General features: G+C 60.8%; 1 protein-coding gene across 4 annotated transcripts in view; it reads right to left on the bottom strand.

Annotated features, from left to right (window-relative positions):
* Positions 1 to 21088, bottom strand: part of STRN4 (striatin 4) — a 24762-nt gene continuing 3674 nt past the window's right edge. For 2 of the 4 annotated variants that reach the window (XM_069549265.1, XM_069549267.1), the window contains exons 2-18: positions 17505 to 17608; positions 16949 to 17022; positions 15970 to 16048; positions 13716 to 13913; positions 11455 to 11596; positions 8105 to 8264; positions 7476 to 7589; positions 7016 to 7110; positions 4983 to 5158; positions 4845 to 4892; positions 4366 to 4487; positions 3135 to 3305; positions 2857 to 2997; positions 2298 to 2396; positions 2030 to 2116; positions 1160 to 1397; positions 1 to 935 (exon numbers count right to left, since the gene is read on the bottom strand). In XM_069549265.1, coding sequence (XP_069405366.1) covers positions 1228 to 1397; positions 2030 to 2116; positions 2298 to 2396; positions 2857 to 2997; positions 3135 to 3305; positions 4366 to 4487; positions 4845 to 4892; positions 4983 to 5158; positions 7016 to 7110; positions 7476 to 7589; positions 8105 to 8264; positions 11455 to 11596; positions 13716 to 13913; positions 15970 to 16048; positions 16949 to 17022; positions 17505 to 17608 — 1980 coding nt within the window. In that variant the 3' untranslated portion in view covers positions 1 to 935; positions 1160 to 1227. Of the gene's footprint in view, positions 936 to 1159; positions 1398 to 2029; positions 2117 to 2297; positions 2397 to 2856; positions 2998 to 3134; positions 3306 to 4365; positions 4488 to 4844; positions 4893 to 4982; positions 5159 to 7015; positions 7132 to 7475; positions 7590 to 8104; positions 8265 to 11454; positions 11597 to 13715; positions 13914 to 15969; positions 16049 to 16948; positions 17023 to 17504; positions 17609 to 21088 lie in introns of all 4 variants that reach the window. The other 2 variants (XM_069549264.1, XM_069549266.1) reach the window with 1 other exon arrangement.

Below are 21088 nucleotides of genomic sequence, written 5' to 3' on the forward strand. Positions count from 1 at the left end.
TCTTACTCCAAAGGGTTTATTGAGACAAGTTTCACGTACAAGTCAGGGCGGAGGGAATGGGGCTTATAAACAGGAACCTGGGAGGGGGGCCTGGGGGCACAGGGTGGAACCCAAAACAGAGTGAAATAAATAGAGGAAGAGAGTGAAGGGTCAGGAGCGGAGACGGACAGACTATCACACAGTGATTACAACATGGGGGGGGGGGCTCCATTAAAATCCCATTTATTTATACAGATATACAGGGAGTTATGGGGGGCCCAGGGGACCCCACTCCACCCTCCATGCCCTGCGGAGGGGCAAGAGAAGGCTATCTCTCCCCCCATGGGTGACCCCATGGGGGTTTGGGGGGCTGCCCTTGGAGGAGTGTTGGGGGAGGTAGGGTCGGGCACTCCCCCGAGGGCATCACCTGCTCCCCAGGCAGTTACTGGCCCTGGCGGCCCTGGGTAGTGTCTGGAAAGCTGTGCTGAGGGACCTGAGGGGAGGGGGATTACTGGGCACACTGGTAAGGAGATGGGAGGCCCCCGCAGGGAGGACGATCTCGGCCTGTAGCTGGCTCCAGGGCCCCAGCAGACCCAGAGCAGGGGCTTGGGGCGCCTCCCGCTCAGCTCCCATCCGGGGCCAGGGAGGTGGAGAGGAGCGGTTAGGGGTTCCAAAAGAGAACCCGGCACCTTCTGGCGTCTTGGAAAAGTTGAGCCTCAAGGACACCCAGGCCTGGATGTGCGGCTCCCGAGAAGGAAGCTCAGAGACCCGGAGTGGGTGCCAGGGTAGAGGGAAAATTCCGAGACCATGCTGGAGGGCGATTCCTGAAGGAGGCCACACCCGGTGCGAGGCCGTGGGAAGGGCCTCCTGGGGAAGAGGGCCGATAGCACCACCAGGCCCCAAGGCAGGCAGGAGGCGGCTGGGCCTCGGGGCCTCCAGACCGAGGCCGGGGTCACCTGCGGGAGACAGGAGAGGGGAGGCTGGACCACAGTCTCCAGGGTGCCAGAGGTCAGGCAGTTCCGGCCCTTCCTCTGAATGCCGGGGGGCCACCCTGGCAATTCTTGCAGGGCATCCCAGCTAGGGTGTCGGGATTTGGCACCCTCCAGAAATGCCAGGCGGGAGTGAGGGTGCCCGGGGCTTCTGCCCTCCCAACCCAGCCTCCCTCCCTCCATCCCCTCACCTCAGTCCCACTGCCCGGCCCCACCCCCCAGCCAGCGTGGCGGCCTGGGCTGGAGGGCCAGGTGGGCATCATACGAAGACCTTGGCCAGGGCGTCGGCGCCTGCGCTGGCAATGAGGGCCTTGCTGGGGTGGCAGGCGACTGCGTGGATGGCCTCCTCATGCTTCTTGCGGTGGGCCGTGATCTCCTGGACACACGTCTTGTTGTCCAGGCTCCACAGACGCAGCGAGCAGTCGTGGCCTGTGCGGGTGCAGGAGCAGGAGGGGCTGTCGCTCAGCAGCTCCGGGTCCCCCAGCTCCCCCAGCTCCCCGCCCAGACCTGCCTCCTGAACCCGGCCTCCCTGGAGACAGCTGAACCGCCCTGGGCCATCCTGTCAGGCCAGTGCCTCCTCTTCATCCCCCTGGGGAGTTTCAGCCCCTTCTCCATCCGCCCGAGTCCCAGCCACGCCATCGAGGAGCAGTCACTGGGGCTTGGTGTCTTTATCCACAAATGGCAGGTGCCCCACTGCTAAGAGTCCCCTGTCTTGCGGGGACTGAGAGTCAGACAGGCCTGAACGTCAATTCCTGCAACCCGCTGGGCTGTGACCAAGTGAAGTGACTTCTCTAGGCCCAGTTTCCACATGTGCACAGTGGGGGCTCCAGTACCAACCTCATTCAAATGCAACAGGGCCGTGTGGGAGCGCGCCTACCGTGGCTCCGGTATCCCCACCCCCGTGACCACTCTAACCTGCCACAGAGGGGCTCCTGAGCCCTGCTCAGACAGCACTCCCACCAGCGCCCCAGCCTCAGGGAGCCCCCAAGCATGCCTCTCCCGCTCCTGCTGGGAAGGGCACGTGCCCTCACTCCTGAGGGGCCAGGAGGCCCCCGACTTACTTCCTGACATCAAGAAGACACCATTGGGGTCCACGGCGAGGCAGGTGACCGCATCCAGGTGGGCAACCATGGAGTGCACCGATTTCCCTGCAGGGAGACAGGGTGGGCAGCAAGTTACTTTTCCACTCTGTGCTCAGCCTGGAAAGGTGTAGGGGCTAGCGGGGACACTGAGGCTCCAAGGTGGACTGACCAATCTCCCGCTCTGAGCTGGGCTGACCCTGCCCCCCAACCGCACAGGTGAGCGGGGGCTGGGGAGGCTGGGCCTCACCTGTGCGGTTGTCCAGAAAACGGATGCCTCTGTCGTCATGGGCGGTGATGGTGAGGGGCTGGCTGGGGTGACTCACCACCTGGTTGATCTGGGTTGGGCCTGAACAGGAGAGAAAGCAGAAGTCAAGGGGGGGCGGAATCAGGGAGACCAGGAGGAACAAAGACAAGAGGAGAAACGGCCATCCCATCCCTGTCCTCTGCCGAGATGCCGAGCGGGGCTGGGCGCCCCAGCTGCTCCCTCCAGGGCCCAGGGTTTCTCCATCTGTGCCGTGGACGCTGCATGGCCCCGGGGCGAGCAGGAGGGATGGCAACCGTGAAGGCAGTGCTTCTGCTCCACTGAGCGGTCCACAGGGGAGCCCCTGGGATGTCTCTCTCCCAGCCCTCCGGAGATGTCCGTAAGGGCACAGTGACTGGGACTTGATCTCCATCCTGCTCGGAGCCCTGCAGAGGGCAGGGCAGCCACTGTCCACTGACTGGGCAACAGGTCACCAAAGCCCCAGGAGAAACTGGGGCCCTGGAGGCATTCAGGCCTCAGCCCCTGGCCCTGGGCACCCCCTTACCACTGTTCCCCCGAGAGTCCAGCGTGAGGAGGGCACTGCCAGCCTCGAGGTCATACAGAACAGTGTCGCCAGAACGGAAGGAGGCCACGATGTGGGCAGGCTCGGTGCTGGTGAAGGCCACTGAGGTGGGGGTCCCGTGATCTGAAGGCAGAGGAGACAGAAGGCTGCCAACAGCCCTGCTCCTGCCCTGTGGCGGGAAGCCTGGGCCCCGGTCAGAAGTCGACCTCCCCTGGGGCCTCCACCCCCAGGGTGTCACAGCCCCCCGCCCCGCCCCTCACCGCTGGCTGTGGAGAAGGTGCAGAGGCAGGTCGGGCTGCTGCTGCTGGGGTCCCAGATGCGGACAGAGCCGTCGGCAGAGCAGGAGGCCAGGCGCTGGGAGGCAGGGCTGAAGGCCAGGCCCCACACCGCGTCCCCGTGGCCCTCCAGGACGTGGCTCAACACGCTTGGGTCTGGACCCGCCAGAGTGGGGAGAGGGCTGCGTCAGGGCCTCTGTCCAGCTCCAGCTCGGACAGCCCAGCAGCCCCACTCTGCCGAGTCACCCTCCCCCCGCCCCATCCTTGTGCCCTCAGAGCTGCTCAGGCTCCGACCATGGGCCGGCTGTTCTGTGAAGGTTTCAGGCTTTCAATGCCCCCAAAGTGGAAACTCCAGAGGTAGGGATGATCTGGCTCCCTGCCATTCCCCCAGGCCCGTGACAGCGCCTACCACAAAGCCCTGCGCGGAACATAACTTTTAGGACTCAGTTAAGGGGATAAGGGCCAAGACTTCTGCAGCCTGGCCCCTGGAGTCAGCCCCACCCTCTGTCCCCGCAGTCTTTTCTTGCCCATTCTCTCCTCCAAAGCTCTGAGGTCATTCCCACCATGACCTCCCTGGTCACTTGGGTCCATGTGGGGTGCTCTGGCTGGGCCCTGCTGACACCCAATGTGTGACAGCCTGCCTGGTGAACAGCAGACACTGCCTGGGGCTGACCCCTGATCTTTGACAGGGTGAGACGATCCTGAGAGGAGACACAGATCCCCAAACTCTGCCCCGACATGCTGCGGCATGGAGCCAAATGTGATCAAAAGCATTATCAAAAGAGGTGTCAGAGGGCAGGGACACGGACACTGAACCAAGGGGACGGTCTGCTCACTTCTCCACTTAACAGTAAACCCTGTAGCCCGGCCCAGCCAGCGTCTCCACCTCCCCGGCCCTGCCGGCTCCGCTCCTCCACGCAGATGCAGGCGGAGACCGTGGGGTGCTGCCAGGGCCCACCACGCCTTCACCTGGCTTTGCCCAAAGCTCCAGCCCAGTGAGCTGCTCTGTGCACCGCTCACCCACCGCCCCCTCGCTGCCTCGTTCATCTGACCCTCGGTCACGTGCTCAATCACCTGGGTCCTGGCTTCACCAGAGCGGGAGCCCTTGGTGTACCTTCCCGAGTTCTCGAAGTGCGAAGCCTGGGTGCTAAGGAACCAAGAGGCCCCCGGAGGCAGGCGGGTTGGGGAAAGGAAGACGGGAGGGAGCTGTCCTCACCGTAACCGTCGTAGGGGTCCATGTTGAGGTCTGGAATCTTCCAGCTGTGGATGCGGGCGTCTGCCCCACCACTGTAACAGTATTCACTGTGGCTGCCCACGGCCACGGCCAACACGGGGCCCCTAGAAGATTCCGAGCTGGGCTGAAGGGGGCGACCAGACACTCCGGGCTCGCCTCCTCCCCTCAACAAGACCGCTAGTGTGTTTCAAGGCTGCTGAAAAGGAACCCGGCATCTGGACCTCTGGTTGGGCCACCCAGGCTAGCTGTCCGCCACCAGCCTCCCCCCACTCCTCTAAAGGCTGTGCCGAGAACCGGCTGCAGGGCACTGGAGGTGTGCAGGGCGCCAGGAGCGGGTGGAGTGTGTGCAGAGGGCCACGGGGACCTGGAGCCTTTGGCTGCCCTGCCGTCTGCCCTGGCCCCCAGGATGGCAGTGAGCAGGCCAGGGGCAGGCTGCCACGGGGGCAGGGATGCTTCCCTACCTGTGAGCCCGGAAGGCGTGGATGGGCTCCACGTCTAGCGCAGCATTCCTGCGGGCAGGCAGAAGAGCCAGGGTCACCCTGCACCCCCATGCCCAGACTCCCCCACCCAGCCCTCCACCCCGGGGCTGCTGCCCTCACTTCTTGGCCGTGACTGCCTTCTGCAGGTTCCAGAGCTTGAGCGTGCCGTCCTCAGAAGCGGTGAGCAAAGCTGACTGGCTGTGGTGGAAAGCCAGGGAGCGGATGCCATCGTAGTGAGAGCGGAGGGTGAACTTGGGGTTCCAGGTCTTCTTGAAGGCGTCTTTGCTGTCAGACAGCTGGGGTGGGGGAGCTGCCTCAGGGTCTGCCCATCCCAGCCGGCGGTCCCCACACCCAGCCTTACATGAAGTGGCATGCGGCACACGCGAGCCTCTGGCCCGGGCCGGGCCGGGCCGCTTCCTTCTCGGCCGCCCGCAGTGCCCCCTCACTCGTTCTGTGAGTTCCTGCAGTGTGCAGGGCCCGTGCTAGCTTCTGAGGAGGCAATGGTGAGCCCAAGCCCTGGGGTATCCCCGTTCAGGGGGAGTGTGGGGGAGATGGTCAGAGATGGCCTCCATCACAGAGACGATTAACAAGCAGTGCTCTGAATTTCAGATGCACTGAGAGGAGGCACCGGGCAACCCGTCCCCATCTGTGCGGGTCAGTAAGGCTTTCCTGGGGAACTGACGTGTGACTAGGTAAATGAAGGGGAAGAGGGCGGAAACCGAACGTGCAAAGTCCCTGAGGCAGAGGGAGCAAAGGCAGATCTTGAGCTGCGAGGAGGCCAGGGACGCAGCAAGTGAGGGAGAGCGGCAGGGGAAGAGGCCTGGAGGGCTGGCCCACACTCTGGAACCTGCTGCTCCTTCTCAGGGACGGGGCGGGGGGGGGGGGGGGGGGGGGCGGGGCGCGCGCCCTCGGGAGCGTTTAGAGCAGGGGAATGGCCCAGGTTGTTCTGGCTGCTCCATGGCGGGGGCGCTGGGCTGGACAAGAGGAGAGTGGCTGCAGAGAGAGGCGCGAAGAGATCCCCAGGAAAGTCTCCCAGGGAGTGGTGAGGCAGACCTGACGCAGGGAGTGCAGAAGGGGACCAGCACACCCGGCGGGGAGAGACTGGGGAGCAGAGTCCACAGGCCTCTGGGGGAGAGTTCCCGAGACACCACCAAGGGCCTGATGGATCGTGGTGTCACTCTCGAGGTAGGGGACCCAGGGAGGGCCCCTGGGGAAAGGAGACGAGCAGACTGTCAGGCAAGCATCAGTGCCCTGCCCTAAGACGGGGTGCACCCCGACAGACCCCTACCTCTAGGCTCTGTCCCTTGAGGTCATCACTTCTGCCACAGTTGTTCTGGACTAGAGGGTCTACCCCAACACGCGTATGTAGCTCTGGGGCGGGGGTGTCTTCATTTCATTTTGGGGGAGCAGAAGAACCCTGCATCTTCCTGCTCAAACTCTCCCAACCGCCCCCTCACCCCCAGCGTGCCTAACCTGGCTGAAATCATAAACCACATGGAGCCTCGCTGGAAGCTGCGGTAAGTGTCCTACCACAGGAACAAGCTCACACGCACCTGCTTCAGAGATGCCCGGGGAGCCAGCGGCCTGGCCACAGACCTCAGGCTCGGGACACTGGCCCTGAGGCCTCTCTGCACTCCAGCCCCACTGCCCCACCGGCCTCCACTCACACCAGATCAGCCTGATTTTGTTTGTGTTGTTTTGTGGCTGGAGGTCACCTTCCCGTCCACAATCCCCGCCTCCTGTACAGACTCCAACCCGCTCTGCCCTAGCCCAAAGGCACCTGCCACCTCTGATGCTGTATGTGGACTCAGCGCCCCTTTGCCCCTGCTTCGTGCCCATGGTGGGTCCTGGATTTGAGGTGCATGGAAGCCTGGGGTGGGAGGGAGCGTCGCTGAGAGGAGCAGCCTGGCAGCGTGACTGAAACCCAGGCCCCAGAGCCTGCCAGGCCAGGCACCTCAGTGACCCCGTCAAGTCCCAGCGCCTGTCTGCATCGGCACCCCTGTGACACAGGCTGAGCTGGCGAATGATCTCACACCGTCCTGCTGTGCGAGGGGCTGGGTGCAGGCGGGCAACTGGCCAGAGCTCAGCCAGTCCCAGCGCTGCACCGGAGGCCTGGGGGGGCCCGCGAGGGGTGGGGCACCCCAAGGACTTACATCACAGCTGAGGTCGTTGTCGTTGGTGACGGTGAGATCTGCCAAGTCCCCCAGGCTCACCTCCCCGCCCCCGATAGTGTCCATGATGAAAACGTCTGAGGAGAAGCCAAAGGAACCTGGTAGGGGGAGGGGAGGGAGGGGGCAGAGAGGGGCCGGGGGAGAGAGAGAGAGACAGAGAGAGGCAGAGAGAGGTGAGAAGGGAGACAGAGAGGCAGGGAGAGGACAAGATCAAGAATCACAGCTGGAAAGAAAGAAACAGGGAGAGCCAGACAGACAGACAGGGCAGGACAGACAAAAAGAGAGGGAGACAGAGATAGACAGACGAACTTTTGGGACAAGGAGGCTACAGACCAGAGGCTGGGCCTCGACCCTGAGGACACAGAAGCCCGGGGCTTAGCTTCTGCAGCCTCCCTCTGCCGTGGGCCCCTCAGGACTGGGCCAGGATGCAGAGGCCGCTTACCTTCGTGGGGCCGGGGCTGGGGGGTGCCGGGAGGCGGGCCAGTCACTTTTGGGGGCAGCCCATCCACATCCCGAAGGTCAGCCAAAATCCCCTGGAGTTTGACCCGCCGGCTTTCTGCAGGCACAGGGCGCAGGCAGGCAGGCGTCACTGACCAGCCACTCAGCCACGTGGGGAGGGTGCTCTCCTGCCACTGTGGGGGGGGCTGGAGAGCCCTGGGCTCCGAGTGGGGGTGGGGGACAGGCGGAGGAGACAGATGGAGAGGGGACCCTCCATGGCCTCAGTCCCCCGCCATCCTACGTGACCCCGGGGGCCTCAGAGCTCAGAGTCACAGGACAGGAAGCGCTGCCCCCCTGCCTCCCCCGTGCTGGGTCTGCATCCTGTCCCCTCTCCCCTTCCCATCCCTGGGGGGTGGGAGGGCTGGAGGCCCTGCCTCAGGAAGAGCCGGGCCTGCCTGTGACCCCCTGAGATTTTCCAGGGAAAGGGAGAGGGCCTGGCTGCTGGCTCTGCGGGGCCACTCTCCTCTCAGGAAGCACATCCGGCCGGTGGGGACCCTGGGGCAGGAAGCAGCTGCAGGCTGCAGGCAGTGGTGGTGCCCGCGGCGAGGAAGGCCGGCAGACGCCCCAGCTCACCCAGTTCGTGGTGGGCGCCCTCTGTAGCACACCGCCGCGGGTCAGGCGGGCCCTCCCCGTCCTCTCCCGAGCCCAGGAAGTCAAACTCGCTGATAGCGTCCTCCGAGTCGTCCTCCTCGTCTTCATCCTCCGTCTCAGGGGCCAGGGCCTTGGATGGCAGCTGGGGCGCGGAGACCAGCAGAGCGCTCAGGGCCCCAGCCCACTTGCTCGCCCAGAGCGGGGAAACCAGCGTTCCTGCCTGCGGCCCCCAGTCCCACAGCCTGCCGCCATGCTCTCCCTACTGGAAGCCCTTGGGGGGTGCCAGCCCCCAGCCTGGCTCTGGAGACCCCTTTCACTGCTGCCCGCAGGGACCCCTACACAGGGCCCTCCTTTCGCTCAGGCTGGTCCTGCTCCCCTGTGCCCTGCCTCCCAGCCCAGTACACTTCTCATGAAAAAAAGTCAGATAATATGACAACCTGTTTCGGGGGCAAGGGAAGCTATATTTGGGTGAATGGGCGTGGAAGGAGACACTATAAAGTGAAATCAGATCCACGGCTACAACAGTAACGATGATGAACACTTACCACAGTGCTGGCCTCTCGGAGTTACTCAGTGAACTCATCAGCTTCGCACATATGATTTCACAACCCCACGAACAGTTATCAGCCTTCTAATTACTATCCCCATATTACAGATTAAGGAAACTGAGGCTGAGCAGAGTGAAGCCCCTTGCCCCAGGTCCAAGCCATTCCACATACATCAAAGACAAGCTTTGGGGTGTGAGGTTACCTGGGGGTCTCCAAATCTTCCTGATAACTTCCTATACTGGCTGCATTTTTATTTTCTTATATAACAAGCAGGAGCTACTTTTAGAATAAGAAAATACCCCAGTTCTTCCTTTCTGAGAAACAGAACACTGGGCAAGTAAACAGAGTCTGCTGAGTTTTCCCACAGTCGGTTGTAACCAGGGTTGAGAACCAAACCCTCGTTTTCCTCAGTCCATGAGCTTGGACCCCATCCCAGGCCTGTGAACTGAGGGGCAGCGTCGCGCCTGCATTTCCCCACCAGACACCTTTGAGACGCAGCCTCATGAAGTGACATCTCGCACGTAATCCTTCAGCCTCCCATCTCCTACGCGTCACTGTTTCACGTCAAGTGCCATCTGGGAGGGAGCTGTGCGCTTGGCACTTCACAGACTGCACTTAGGTCGCTTAAAGAGAATTTCAGAGTTTTCAAAGACTGTTTGGGTATCTGAGTTCTGCTTTCAGTGCTGGCTTAGGACTCAGCCCGCCCTCAGCACTGGGACTCCGGGCCCAGTGGACTCAAACACCACCTCTTCCAGGAAGCCTTCCCCCTCCTCAGTGTCCCCAGCCTGGACCCAGGTTCAGTCAGGCTGTGAATTCCTCCGGGGTGCCGGTGACTCCATCCCAGAGGCTCAGCACCCCAAGCTGGGTCTCAAGGGTATGGACATGGAGGTGGCTGCACTAGGGCATCTTGAGCGGCCAGCCTCTGGCCTGTGTGGGAGGAGGGGGGTGGGATGTGACTGCCTTTGCCTTCCTTTCTGGGAGAAGACCTGGCCTGCCCAGAGAGAGGATGGTAGGGCTCAGGCCCTGAAAGGGGCCTCGCTTCTCTCTCACCGCCTGGGACCATCAGTGCCACGTGTCTACCCAGTGTGAACTCATTTATTTTTCAAACATACAGATTTTATTTACTTACTCATTTATCTTTGGCCCTGCCATGTGGTGGCTTATGGGACTGCAGTTCCCTGAGTTGGGACTGAACCTGGGCTGCAGCAGTGAAAGCGCCGAGTCCTAACCACTGGACTGCCAGAGAACTCCCAGGACTCATTTTAATAAATTCCTCAACAACTCAGAAACAGACTACCAGCCTCTGAGGCTGAAACCATGACAAAGAGAATCACATGCCCCCGGTTATAGAACCAGGCCAGTGGCCACTCTGGGAGGCACTCACGAATCTCGGTCTGGTCACTGAAGGTCAGCTGGTGGAGACAGAGGCCTGGGGAAGCGTGAGACCCTGCACAGGGAGCCGCCTGGCAGGGTGTGCGGGAGAGCCGTGGGGAGCAGGAGAACATTCCTAACAGGAGTGCAGGGGAGAGGGGAGGTTTCCCAGAGAGGGCTGAGGGAGGCCTGAGAAAGGAGTGGAAATCCACCAGGGGGCAGGAGGGACCAGGCGCTCTGGACTCGGAGACACCCTGCTCTTCCTGGACCCCCAGGGCCAGGGCTCCGGCTCCGGGCGCTCCGTTCCCCTCAGTGTGGTCAGTGAGCGCCTGACCTGCGTGGGCCCCTGCGCTGAGCCATGGTGGGGGCCCGGGATACAGAGTGGAGGCCAGGACAGGCCTGACACCAGACAGGGAGGACCTAGGGTGGTCCCGGTCAGGATGGGGCAGCCCACAGGGGCGAGTCAGAGAAGGCTTCTTGGAGGAGGGGGTGTCTGAGGCGAGTCTAAGGAGGGAGGGCTGGAGTTCAGGTGGGAAGAGCTGCTCAAGGAAAGTCCCCGAAGCTGTCTCCTCTCCCACAGGCGCCCCTCATGGGTGTGTGTACCTGCCTGTGACTACCTATAAGCCCACTGCTGGCCACAAGCTCCTCCCTGCAGGGACCAGGCCTTGGGGTCTCCATGTCCTTGCTGCCAGCACAGAGCCTGGCCCACAAGGCCTACACTGACAGGCGAGACCAGGCCCACCTGAGGACAGCGCCGTCAGGACGGCAGGAGTACTGGGCTCCGGCAGTTCAGGAGCAAGGTTGAAACGTGGTGGGAGCCCGACCTCCAGGCCAAGCTGAGAAGACCTGGACTCTACCCTGTGAGCAGCGTTCCTGGGCCTGGGTCCTGCCACCACCAGCAGACTGGACATTCGCATCCTACAAAGTGCCCCCAGAGCCCCCCAACCTGACTCCAGGCTAAGCTGGGGGCTCGGCCACATCTTCTAAGGGTGCTGGGGAGGGAAGAGAAAAGACCCACACAGCCCCTGGCTCGGGGAGCTCACAGTCTATTGCAGGAGACAGAGCCGGGGGCGCGTCAGAACATTTCCAAGTCCCACTGTGGTCTGGCTGGCAGGAAGGAGAACGCGCCATGAGAGGGCGTCTCGGGGCTGGCCTGGTCTGGAGATTCAGGAAAGGACTCTTGGAAACGTCAGAGCCCAAGGAGGGAATGTGGAGAGAATGACGGGGGTACAGCTGGAGAAGGGGTTGCCCTGACGAAAACGATCGAGGTGCCTCAAAAGGAACCAGAGGCCACAGCATGGCTGGCAGGAGCCAGGGACGTGGGGAAGGGATGGAGCAGCCCTCAGAGGAGCCAAGCAGGCCCCTGGAGGCCCTCTGCTACGGGGCTCCTCCTGGGCGGGGTGGCGCGCTCACCTTCACACGCTGCTTCCTGTGCTGCGCGCCGTCCAGCTCGTCGTCCTCGTCACTGTCATCGTCCTCGCAGTGCTGCAGGAAAGGGATCTGCTCCAGCACCGAGCCACCCAAGCGCTCTCTGCCGTCCTTGCCGGCCGCGTTCCTGCCCAGGACGGGGTAGGGGAGAGGGGGAGGGGTCAGTCCTGCCGGGCGACAAAGCTCAGCCGGGAGCGCGCGGAGGCTGGGGGCGGAGCCTGAGCCCAGGGGAGCCTCGACTCTGACCCTGCAGGGGGCTCGTAGCCCCGCCCTGGCTGGGTGCACCCCGGCGGGACCCCTCACTGAGCTCTGGCCTCCCCAGAGCAGTTCCAGATCAGCCCGGTACCCTGACCACACACCCCCGCGTGCGCCCAGTCAGACAGAGAGCTGGTCGCGAAACCGCTGCTGACTCCGCAGCCCCTGTCACCACAGCCGAACCCCGCGCACAGTGGGCAGAGCATGCCAGGGACACCCCCGGTGGCAGGGCAGCGGAACCGGTCACCCCGTGACTGCTCAGGCCCCTCACAGCCTGCACCCTCTCCACCGCCAGACAGCGCTGCCCATCCACCTCCAGGCCTGCTGTTGAGTGGCTCCCTTGGGATGACAAGCAGTCATCTGCCACCAAACGTGACTCCAGGGCAGAAAGGAGGGCAGAATTCGAAGTTCAGATTAAAGCGAACGGCCTCCCAAAAGGAGGCTGCCGCTGGGCTGATACTCTAAGCGTTCTTGTCAGCTGCCTGGGCGAGACGGGTGCCACTTGGTAGAGACCTCCCACCCCTGGGGTGCCAGTCCAGCCCCCAGACCTCACTTCCCAGCCTCCCTGCCCCTCTGGGGGCCTCCACACATGAAACAGGCTCCTTACTTGGCGCCATCTCCACACCCTCTGCCTCAATGACTGCCCAGCCTCATAGTTTTCAAGCCCACCTGTGTGCTGGTCAACTGCTGATACATTTACGAGTCAAGTGCTGCCCCTACCTTCGCCATGGGGGCTCACACAGACACCTCACACTCCACTCAACCTGAATGGCCCCCATGAAGCCCCCCACCCAGGTCAGCACTGCTCCCAGCTGCTCAGACCCCACCCTCCAGTCACCCCAGTTTCTTTGCCTCTATCCCCACAGCCAGTCCTTTCGTTATCGTCAGCTCCTGCTGAAAACCTGCTGAGAAGCGGACTGGCCTCACCCCTCCACTGCTGACGTCCACTGTCTCTGGCCTGGATGTCTCCAGGAGTCTCTGATCGGCCCTCCCTGCTCCCAGCCTGGCCCTCGGTTAGCCTCTCCATCTCGAAGAAGACCAAGCCTATCAGATGATGTCACACCCTGGCTCGAAACCACAAGCCTGTCTCCAAGCACCTCATCGTGGCCCGTGAGGCCCGCTATGATCGGACTCTTGAGATTTCAGCCTTACCACAGACCGCGGCACCACATGCTGGCAGCGCTGCCGCCACGCCGGCCTCTGCCTGCTCCTGGGCATGCCAGCCCTCTCCTGTCCTGGATCCTTTACCAAGAACACTCCCCTCCCAGCTACTCGGCTGGCTCGGCCTCCACTCCATGCAGTTCTCTGCCCAAACGTCATCCTGTCCTAAGCAGTACTGCTTCTCCCATCTCTCTTTTTTGCTTAAATTGAGGTTTTTTTTTTCTTTTTTGATGTAGATCGTTTTAAAAGTCTTTACTGACTCTGTTATACTATCGTGTCTGTTTTATGTTTGGGCTTTTGGCTGCGAGGCATGTGGGTGGGATCTTAGCTCTCGACCTGGGAAAGTCTTAACCACTGGACTACAGGGAAGCCCCCTCCCATCGCTTTCTCACTGCCTTTCATAGACCTCCTCATTGTCATCAGCAATTTAGTTATTTTCTGACAAACAACAGCTACTGATGAGAGAATGAACACAGGAAAGCTCCCCGGGGAACAGTGACCACATGTCGTGCTACGCTCCCCAGGTCCTGGCGTGGGCCGAGGGCTGCCTTCAGCAGGGACTTGGCATTTAATGGGGAGCGTGCAGGCCGGAGCTTCAGGCAGGGCCGGACCGGAGGGGAACTGTGGAGTGCATCAGCACGGAGGTGACGCGAGGGGAGGGCCACCCAGGGGGACCCAGGACAGAGCCTGCACATCCCGTAAGGGATGGACAGAGGGTTCTGGAGCAGAGGAACCCACGATACACTCCAGGAAGGATGCGACCCCAGAACATGGACCGGCCTCATGGAGGGGGGGTGGTGGGGAGACACCCTCCAGACCCCAGGACTCACCTCTTGATCTGCTCCTCAATCTGTTTCACCAGCAGTGACTCCCCGCCGCTGAGCCCCCCAGGGGCCGGCGGGGCCCTAGGGCCCCCTTCACTGGGCTCGGGGGCCCCGTTGAGCTCTAACGAGCGGCCCAGGAGGGCGCGCACTCGCTTGGACCGCATGTCCAGGATTGTGTCGGTGTAGCCGACCTCTTCCAGGTACCTGCGGGAGGCAGAACGAGGACAGGTCGGTGGGGGAGGCGGAACTGGGGTGGGTCAGGCACCACATGGCTCCTTTCTATACCGCAGGGGCAGATGCAAGCTGGGCCAGCCCTTTTGGAGAAGCAGCTGAAGGCAACACACAGTAATCTCACGTAAGCGTTCCCGACCCTGCTGCTTCCCCTTCGAGACTACTCCCAGTGGAAGCCTTTCTACGTGGGCATCGTGCTGTCGCAGATGCTCGCGGAGACAATGTACATTTGGGGGGCCTAAAGGCAGGGGCCGACCCACATGTCTGCTGATGAGGATTGCAGAAGTAGACTGCTGGTGGGACAGTAGGCACAGGATAAACGCGGCAGAGTGCCAAGTGCTCACTGCGTGCTCAGTTGCGTCCGATCCCTTGTAAGCCCACAGACCGTAGCCCACCAGGCTCCTCTGTCCAAGAATACTGAAGCAGGGTGCCGTCCCTTCTCCAGGGGATCTTCCCGACCCAGGGATCGAACCCATGTCTCTTAATGGCTCCTGCATTGCAGGCAGATTCTTTACCACTGAGCCACCTGGGAAGCCCAAAGAGGAGAGGGCCTGCTAAATAAATAGCACAATGGAAATTGTAAGTTAAGTGTTCCTTACAATTCAAGTGGTTGTAGGAAAAAAAAGCATGTGCCTCTAAGGATAGACCACACACAAACACGCATTTGCATCATGCCCTGCACCAGGCCTAGAAAGAAACGCACTGAACTTCAGAGCAGTGATCTCCTCTGCGGAGTAAGATTAGGGATGTCAGTAGGAACTTCTGTCATTTACTCTACACACGAGCATTTATTACCCCCAGGATTACAAAATCTGAAGCCAGCTGAGACTGGCCTAAGGGCTAAAAAAACGGAAAAAACTCAACTATGGGTATCTGTGGCTTCAAATCACTGGAGACAGGAATCCCTGGCTGGTCCTCAGGGGCGCCTGCAGAGCCTTTTCTGTTGACTGTGACCTTGCCCCTTGGGCAACAACAGACACACCATCTTGGGCACGTGCGTGCCTGTCTTGAGGCTCCCCTGCCCCCACCACCAGGGAGAGGCGGGGGAGGCAGGGGAGGTGGGGTGGAAGGAGCTGGGCTTGGGGGACGGGTTCCTAAGATCACACGTCAGACCCTCCACTTATTAGCTGGGACCTTCTGCACAGATGCCCTCTCTTCACCTCGTTTTTTTCACCTGTGAAAATGAGGGGAACACTAGCAGTTACACTGCCCGGGGATTTCCGTGAGGAATCCTTGTGTGCCGGGCGTTCAGCCCAGTGCTGGGCACATAACAGGTATTTGGCAGGCGTCGGCTGGGACAATCCTGCTGTCATCACTGCCTGCACGCCCTTTAAGCTACCAACTGCGACTACCCTCTCTGACGTTTCGCATAAGGAAATCAACGATACGGACAAATAACTTCCTGGTGTTTGTCACACTGTCTATTAAAAAAATGCCTTCAACAAAATACACAAGAAGGGACTGGCCACAGGAAGTTATGATTATCCACATAACAGACGATCACGTGGGTCTTGAAATGATGCAACATAACTAATTTACGCGGAAAAACGTTCAACACTTAAAAGCAATGCCTTATGAAACAATGCAAAGGGGGAACCCCTGCTACAGACACACACACACAAATACATATATACAGAAGAGAAAGCCTGTGTGTCAAAATGTTTACAGGGGCATGAAATTCCCTGGGTGGTGGAATTATGGGTGATTTTTGTTCTTTTCTGTGTTTTCCTGTTTCCCAAGTTTTCTAAAACACACATATCTCTCTAATGAAAAGCAAAAAAATTTTAACATTACACCCTCGGGGGGAATAAAGGGCATGTGGGATTGCTTTCCAAGTGTGGGGGTCCCCCAGGGCTGCCTCCTGCCAGGAGTCTTCCTGCGCTCCGCCCCCACAGGGTGAAGGGCCCTCTCAGCTGTGGCCAGCAGGGATCCTGAGAGCTCTCAGTCCCCAGTGGGGACAGGAAGGACTGTGGCGTCCCCGGGCTTATCTCCCCGGCCCAGCCTCCGCCCTGGCCCAGCGTGCACTCACTGTCGGAGAAGCTGCCGCCCCTCCTTCCACACCAGCGGGCTGTTCTCCAGTGTGACCGACTCCACGGGGCCATTGGAGACTGCAGGATGGAGAGAAAGGAGGTGGGCTGTCTCGAGGGCACCACCCAGGCGCCCACCACCTCCTCCACGGGCCCTGTCCTCACCCTCAAACCCAAGTTGGTCACTGCGGAATCACGTGCCGGGAGGGCCTGGAGTCCCCCTGCCCCTGCCCTCCTCCTCTCTGCTCTCTTTGGGTCACTCCCCAGACCGTCCCCGGACTGTCTTCAGACCCTGTTCTGCTGTTTCCCCACACAGGAAATGGGCTGGGCTCTGAACAACGGGCAGACGACTGGCCCGCCTCGGCCACTTCCCAGCTATGTGGCCTGAGCAGGTCGGTTTACCCTCTGAGCTTCAGTTTCCTCACCTGAGAAACGAAGTTAACAATCACAGCACCCACCTCTTGGGACTGCTGTGAGGACTGAATGAGGCAGCCTGTTTACTTTCCTCATCAAATATTTATTGGGCATCTATTATGTGGCCGGCTAGGTGCCTGGACTGTATTGGTCAACACAGACCCCTGTCCTTGGGGAAGGCGTTCTGGTCGGCATCCGACATGAAGAACCACGGCCACCGTCAGCCTCACCTTGTGAGCACACCACTCTCTTCCATGTCTCCGCGCTCCTGGATACCCTCCCTACTGCCCCGAGGGTGGACTGATGCCTCTTTCTAGGAGCTCTGACTCCCAGGGGCCTCGTGTGTCTGTCTGCCTCAGACAGACAGAGGGACAGCGGGCAGGATTCCCAGGCCTTCCCTGCCCCCTGCCCCCCCATTCTTGGGCACCAAGAATGAGACCCGACCACTCTCGGTCCTGGCCAAGCTGCTCTCCGTGGAGCATTTGAGGCTTGGGGGTCCATCTCTGCTCTGTCACGCTAGGTTTGCAGGGGGCGGGCATGCGGGAAGGATCAGGCTGGCGTGGGTACCTGGTTCCGACAGTTCTGGCTTCTTCTCCCCCTGGTTCAGGTCTGTCCCGAATTTCAACTTATGGTATTTGGCCCTGAAAGGTCAAATGATGAACGAATGAGAGGCACCGAAGCGTCGACAGGGCCAGCCCTCGCCTCCAGAATCCCAGAGCCTGGGTTCTTGCTTTCCTCCGCCCTCCGCCCTGCCCGACTGGGAAGCAGCCGTGGCGGAGGCGGCAGCACAGATGGCACCGCGGCGAGCCCGATGCTGGGAGCCGGGCACACCAGCCTGCCGTCCCAGCTCTAGAGTCCTCGAAGAAGTCCTCTCCCTCCAAAAGCCTCACCTGCACCCATCAGGCCCCTGGAAGGGAGGGAAGAGACGAGGACTGTGTGGCGTCTGCCACGTGGTGGGCCGCCGCCATGATGAAGCCGTTGCTCGCGGTCTGCCCTGAACCCCACCCACGAGGGCCTGCTCTGACCCCCTCTCCTGGACCATGTGGTACTGAGTGATGGAGGAGAGGATGCTCCCAGGGGCTCGACCCCTGAAGGCAGGCAGCCGGGGCATGGCAGGGCTCACCTCTCCTGCTTCAGCGCGTATTCCAGCATCTTGATCCGCCGCACCAGGTCCGTCTTGAGATTCTCCTGCCCCTTCCTCTCTCCCTGGAGGAAGGCCACCTGAGCCTGCAGGCGGACAGAAGAGGGCGGGGAATAGCAGGGCTCAGGCTCACCGACCTGTGTCCCGTGCTCGCTCGGGGCAGGCAGCTCCAGCACCTCCACCCCCGGGACACACAGCAGCCAGTTCTTCAAACGTGGAGACCCTGAGCCAGGGTTCAGCGGAGCAATGAGAGGGCGGCTGGATCTGTTTCCCTGTCACCCGCGATGAAACGACTGAAGAGAGACTAAATGGGAACAGCTTGGGGCTCCCTGGGCCCCCACCTTTGGGGAGAAGGTGGGGGCGGTAGGTATTAAGAGCCCTGGGCGCCTCCTCCCCCACCCCCAGGCAGGTGCCGACCCCGAGGTGGCTGGGGGAGGTGGCATGGCACTGTTCAAGCAGAGCTTCTGTCTCTGGGGGGTGTGGGAAGCTGCTTCTGGAGTCTAGGGACCGGAGTGGGTGGCTCGGCTCGGCTCCCGCTGCAATGCAACAGCTTCGCCGCCTGACCTCCACGGTGGGGACCAACCGTCCTGGGGGAGTTGGCCCAGAGGAAGGCAGACGTGTCACAGACATGACCCCAGGCCCCTGCCAGCCACTTCACACCATCTGCTGGCCCGGTCTGTCCCCATCTGCTCTGGCCTGTCAACAGGCCTTTTGGAGACACCAATGGCCTTCGAGGCAGGCTCCTGGCCCCCGACCATGTTCCGGAAGCCCAGTGCCACAGCCCTGAGTGCCGTGCTCCCCCCTGGCTTCCCCTCAAGCGCTCCTCTGACCCAGGCTGGGACCGCCCGAGCTTCAGGCCTGGCTCGGCCACTTCCGCGAGGCACAATCTTAGGCCCTCTCTGAACCTCCCCTTCCCCTTCCCTGTCTGAACCAGCCCTCTCTGAACCTCCCCTTCCCCTTCCCTGTCTGAACCAGCCCTCTCTGAACCTCCCCTTCCCCTTCCAGAAAATGGGGCTCCTGAGAGTGCCCCTCAGAGTGCCTGCCCCTCACGTGTTAGGTTGTTCTCAGTTCAAAGCCTAGCACAGACGAAGGGCTAACAAATGCCAGCTCCCACCTCTTGTTATTTTTATTCTCTCAAAGTACTTAATTATTTGGCTGCACTGGGTCTCAGTTCTGGCATGCAGGCATGCGAGATCTTTCCTTGTGGTCCACAGGCTTCTCTTGTGGGCTTAGCTGCCTCGCTGCATGTAGAATCCCAGTTCCCTGACCAGCAATCAAACTCGCATCCTCTGCTTTGGAAGGCAGATTCTAAACCACTGGACCACCAGAAAAGTCCCGGGGCCCAGTTCTTCACAGAAGCTAAGATCCCTGAGACCTGAGACCACCGAGCAGAGGTGTCCGTGGCTGACAGGCCTCCTGCCCCCCCGGCAGCTGCGTCATCCTGGAGCCAACCCTCACACATCACGCGCTTGCTGAAGAACTTCCGCAGCTCCCTCAGGAGCCCCTAGACACCTTTGCCAGGCGGTGAACACTCCCAAAGCCTTGCTCCAGGACTGTCCGCGGTCAGTGGCCTCTCAGATACCCATGAACATGCTTCCTCCTCGGCCTGGGGCTTGAGGAGCCCTGACCTCCCTGCCCTGGGCATTTGTGCCCCACACGGTCCTGTGCCCAAATTCCTCCCATCACCGGCCTCCTGCTCCAGGGACCAGGTCTCTCCCTCAGGTCAGCAGAGAATCACATGTGGGCTGAGCACTGCTGAGCATGGGCCTGAGCGCAGGGCCAGAGGAAAAGGCACACTCAGACACTGCCAGCGGGCCACAAGTTCACAAACCCCTCCAGCGGGCAATCTGGCCATATCCACAAACATGTCAAATACACACTCCTTTTGTCTTAGCAGTTCCACTTCTAAGGAGTTTACCCCATAAGTATAATTGCAAGGATAGACTTCCTTCCTTTGCATATATTAACGCACAACAAAAGTATCTTTCATTCCCTCCACAAATGCTTACTATGTATCAGATACAATCCTGGACACAGAACTGAACAAGATGAAGTTCATATTTTAGAGGAGGGTGTGGGACCAGCAGTGAACAAATAAATACCTGTCGCAGGTGTGCTACGGAAAATAAACCTCACCTGTCCACTGAAAGAAAGGGACTCCTCCCAATACTTCTTTTCGCTACACTTTAAATCAACACATATGTACTTAAAAATCCAAGGCCAGACAGGCAGACATACATGTGATCAACATCTTCAGAGTCTGAATTTATGTCCTTTGTGGATCTTCTCAGCCACCCAAATCAATGCTGTCTGGAGTTTTAGAAGGTGAGGGGAGTGGTGGAGAAGACGAGGCTGATCACCAAACACATGCCCCGGGTTCCCGTCTCCCTGCGCCCTCGCCCCTCTGGGCTTCCATCCACAAGTTTCTGCTGCCAGGTGCCTGCCCCGCCTGCTGAGCCCACAGGCGCTCCCCACTGGACACTGGTGACCTGCCCGTGATGGGACAGGTTCAGGGTGCGGGGCTGGCGGAGTAACAGAGAAGATAAGCACCTCCTGCTCCCACAGAGCCCTCAGTCCAGGGCATGGGCCGGCACGAGCAGCCACAGCTAACACACGACTCGACTCGGACCCCAGGAGGGAGCAGAGGAGGCTGGGGAGGAGGGACACCTAGGTGAAGAAGTGACAGTTCAGCTGAGACCTGAGCTTGGTTAGCAGGGGGCCAGGGGCGGAGCGCGCAGCTGGTAGAGAGCGGCAAACTCTAAAAAGGGCAGCATGGCTCCATCTGAGAATGCGTAAAAGGGTTAGTGAGGGAAGTCAGAGAAGCTTGTCAGCCTTACAAAGAATCACAGATCATGCAAACAAGTTTGAAATTCACCTTAGGAGCACAGGGGAAGCTATGGAAGGGCTTTTTCAGCAGATATATCATCAAACTTGCTCAAATTTGGGGCAGGGAGAGGGCCAAGCCAAAGGCCTAGAAACCAGTCACAGAAGGAGGCAGATCCCAGGGAGAAATGACAGGGGCTCAAACCAGGATCAGGTAGGGGGGGTGAGGAGTGGGTTTAGGGTACTAAGGAGGTGGCCCTCACCTGTGGGGGAAGAAAGTGGAGGGGGAGAAGCAGGGTCAGAGTCACGCCCAGACCTCACACCTGCTCGCCCCCCACGGTCCCCCTTGCTCCCTGAGCGCCCATCCAGTGATGACGGAAGAACATCACTCTGCTCTGTGGTCCCCTCCCCAGTTCCTCCAGCAAAGAAAGGAGAAGGAGAACCAGAAACACGTGGGTGAAGGGTCCTGAGCTGGTGGAATGCCACAGAGAGGGGAAGCGCTGGGGGCCTGGCCCTCCCACCCTGCGCACACCTGAGGTCACAGCCACATGGCTGTGGCTCCCTGACCTGCCGGGCCGCGGCGGGCCAGCAGGCAAGGCTGGGATCTGGAAGTTCTCTACCCAACCAGCACCTCCACCCGCTGCCACTGAGACAGGGCGGCCGCCTCTCCTCCGGCTGTTCCCTCCCCATCCAGGCGGCACAGGAGGAACCTGGCTATCTCAGTCCTCCCGCGAGCCCTTGCT

The sequence above is a fragment of the Ovis canadensis genome, chromosome 14 (genome assembly GCF_042477335.2).
Source record: "Ovis canadensis isolate MfBH-ARS-UI-01 breed Bighorn chromosome 14, ARS-UI_OviCan_v2, whole genome shotgun sequence".
In the NCBI taxonomy this organism is placed as follows: domain Eukaryota; kingdom Metazoa; phylum Chordata; class Mammalia; order Artiodactyla; family Bovidae; genus Ovis; species Ovis canadensis.